At 36.2% G+C, this 3,710-nt stretch overlaps 1 protein-coding gene across 1 annotated transcript; it reads left to right on the forward strand.

Moving 5' to 3' along the window:
• The first annotated feature begins 504 nt into the window (after window positions 1-504).
• On the forward strand, window positions 505-2,327 carry LOC131030911 (UDP-glycosyltransferase 72B1). The gene has a single exon (XM_057961871.2). The coding sequence runs from the start codon at window positions 689-691 to the stop codon at window positions 2,084-2,086; it is 1,398 nt and encodes a 465-aa protein (XP_057817854.1). The 5' UTR covers window positions 505-688; the 3' UTR covers window positions 2,087-2,327.
• Window positions 2,328-3,710: the final 1,383 nt, after the last annotated feature.

Below are 3,710 nucleotides of genomic sequence, written 5' to 3' on the forward strand. Positions count from 1 at the left end.
TTTAAATAAATATTAATTTATTTAAATGTGAGAGAAGATTTAATTAAATAAATATGATTTATTTATTTAATTAATGGTCTGAATTTGGTTAAGTGAATTAAATCAAATAAATTGAATAATTTATTTAATTAATAGGAGAATAGGGTTAAGATGAATTAATTAAATATTAATTTAATTAATTATTAATTGATGGTTAAATAATCAAATAAATACTAAGTATTCATTTAATTAAGTGGACAAATTTATGTGACTACAAAACTAATTCCATTAATTTCAAACGTATATTCCTTTTAACTAATTCCATTAATTTCAAACGTATATTCCTTTTAATCAACACCTTAATATTATTGTAAAATACTGTTCGCAAATATTAGCATTGAAATAATGAATTCCTATACCAACCATAGGAAACCACACCACCATGGGCCCTCTCCTTTAATCGTGGATGCTTAGTCAACGGCTTGTGTTATATATTTGTTTAAGCTTTTTCCACCGACATGACAGCCGTGTAAATGAGGCAGCTAAAAGTATAAGCGTGTGGCTATGCTTTTCGCGTTCTAGTACAACAGCTAAGATAAGATTTCATTTAGGCTCTACCAATATGACATTCCTATGAATGAGTCCGCAAAATTATCGTGGCAATACCCGTGTTTACAATTTACAATTCCGGTACCTCTCTCTGCCTTGAATGGAGAAGCCGCATATCGCCATTTTCCCCCTCAGTGCAGGGATGGGGCATCTGCTTCCATTAGCTGAGTTTGTAAAGCGTCTCTGTGAGTTTCATGGCTTCTCCATCACCCTCATCATCAGCAAGTGGATGTGGACATCTCAGCAACCCCCTCTTCTGCAACGATTGACCTCCTCTGCTCTCGACATACGCATTACAGAGATTCCTCACATCACTGTGGATGAAGATGAGCCAGACATGAAAATTGAAACAAAAGTTTCGAAGTTCGTGCTGAAAGCAAAGCCACACATTGAAGAAGTTCTTCTTCAATCGTCGCATTCATCTTCGCCCATCTCTGCTTTTATTACAGACTTCTTCTGTACGGACCTGCTCGACGTTACCACCAAGCTGAAGATGCCATCTTATTTATTCGTTCCGTCCTCTGCTTCTTTTGTTTGCTTCATGTTACATCTTCCAAAGCTCGTTTCGGAGATTAATGTTTCATTTAAAGACGCCGATTTTGAAGTGGAGATACCAGGGCACCCGCTGATTCCTGCCAGAGATCTGCTCACTCCTGTTCAGGACAGATCGACTTCTGCGTTTAAATGGATGGTCCACCATGCCTCCCGCTTCAAGGAAGCATCAGGGATTCTCATTAACACCTTTGCTGAACTGGAGGAAGAAGCCATGAAAACCCTAAGCACCCCTGCAACACCCTCCATCTATCCAATAGGCCCCTTGATGTGTACAGAGACCGATGCTCCCGACGAGTCTAGCTGCCTCAAATGGTTAGATGAGCAGCCTCCATCGTCCGTTCTGTTTGTGGCATTTGGAAGCGGAGCCATTTTTTCGAGGGAACAAATTATAGATCTGGCGATTGGACTCGAAGCCAGCAGCCACCGGTTCCTGTGGGTACTCCGCGGGTACAAATCTGGGGATTCTTCTTCTCTGGAAACGGACATTTCTCAGCTTTTACCGGAGGGTTTTCAGAGTCGAACCATGGACCGTGGACTTGTGGTTCTAAATTGGGCTCCCCAAGTACGGATCCTTTCTCACCCGTCTACCGGAGGCTTCCTTTCTCATTGTGGCTGGAATTCTACGCTGGAGAGCGTGTCGCATGGAGTTCCCATGATCGGATGGCCCCTGTTTGCCGAACAGAGGATGAACAAGGTCATACTGGTGAAGCAGATCCAAGTAGCAATAGATTTGAAGATGGAAAGCACCGGTTTTGTGAGGAGAGAAGAAGTGGAAAGAGCAGTGAGGGAATTGATGGAAGGAGAGGAGGGAAGCAAGGCGAGGAAGAAAATGAAAGAGTTGAAGGACAAGGCCAAGCTTGCTATGATGGAAGGAGGGAGCACAATGAAGGCCACTGCCGATGCAGCAACAGATTTATCACAGAGACCAAGCTTGAATCCCTAGTTTGTAGTGTTATGTAGGTCAAATTTGTTGCTTCGCACTAGCTGCTATGCCGCCTTCCTTTCTCTCTTGGTAGCAAAAAACTGTTGCTTTGACACAGGCTTTCCTTATGGTTGTGTTCTCTGCTTGTAGAGACAAAAATAGGGTACTTATATTTTGTTGAACATGAGCAGAAATCTCATTTTGTGGTGGTTCTTTGTTCATGCATTTTTTTTTAATCTATTGCACTCAAACTTTATGAGCATTCTGCTTTCTCATAACTGCACTTATGTTCTAAAAACGGTTGAAGTATAGACCAGTGCAGATTTGTTTCAAACAGTGTAGAATGAATTCTGTCGAGCATGACCAAGATCTGTAATTTTCCACTAACTTTCCTATTATTGATTTTTCGTAACTTTTTGAAACCAGTGACAATGAAAGAGAACAAAATGAACTCCATTAAAGTCACATTTTTCTGCCAAAAGATACGGCCTTGTCTTTCACGTCTTTTGATCTGCACAACGATTGTTCAGTGAAAATTAATAGCCTGTTTGAATCCCCAAAAATTGCAGTTGAACTTCTGCATGATTGAGGGAATCAATTGTTTAATTTTTTAACATGTTATTTACAAACTTGGTTATGGAATTTTTTTAATTTACTTTTTTAAGATTTTATATCATTTATAAGATTATTTTGTTATCTGATAGTTTTAGTTTGAAGGTTGAAATCTTTCTAAGGACACAACTCTAATTTTATTATTAATGGCCTTTCATTCATCAAAGTTTGATTCTTAGTGAACTCATTTAGAACCATTCAACTTCATCAACAGACTAAAGATCAACTACAACCTCAAATCTTTTTTATTTCTAAATTGTATCGGACAATATCAAATTCACCCAATCCTAAATACACATCATACTCCTCATTGACCTATACTAATGAAACTATATGATTGATAACAAAACCATCAAAAACATATCTCAAATAAATATAAAATTGAAAACAATAGAATGATCTAATCTTATCCTCCATCCTTAAAATACCCATAAAATAAGGAATACCAAATAATTTTAGAAATGCATCCTTAGGATACAATTGTTCTAGAATAAATTTGCCACATAGTTAACACCAAATCAAACTTAAAATGTAAACCTCGACTTCCAACATGGTTATTTGATTGAGTGGATGGTATTTGAACCAAAAAGCAATTTTGGTTGTTTAAGTTAAACTTAAATTAGATTAAAAACAAAACATTTTATTTGTATAGTCATGAGTTACCAGCATGGTTTCTTTTAGTTGTTTATTAGTTTTAGGAGGAATACTTTAATGTATTCACTCAAATCTATTAAATGTCATATTAGAATAAAGAATTAAAATAGGTTGACCAAATTTCTTTATGTTTATATTTTTTCAGATTTATTTTAAGATATACAAAATGCTTTATTTGCTATTCTATTGGATAAAAGTACTCTAAAGTCTTATTGGCATGTCATCTTTGAATTGTTCTATCAATTTTTAAACATTTTTATAGTACCATTGAAATAATAATCATATTTAGACACTAGTACTACTATTAAGAAATAGTGTTTGAATAGTGAATTTGTTACTTTATAAGATTATTTTCCTTTTTACTTTGACTATGCAATAG

Source organism: Cryptomeria japonica, chromosome 10 (genome assembly GCF_030272615.1).
Source record: "Cryptomeria japonica chromosome 10, Sugi_1.0, whole genome shotgun sequence".
In the NCBI taxonomy this organism is placed as follows: Eukaryota; Viridiplantae; Streptophyta; class Pinopsida; order Cupressales; family Cupressaceae; genus Cryptomeria; species Cryptomeria japonica.

Coding starts and splice junctions, on each gene's coding strand:
- LOC131030911 (XM_057961871.2), top strand. CDS start 689: ATGGAGAAGCCGCATATCGCCATTTTCCCCCTCAGTGCAGGGATGGGG.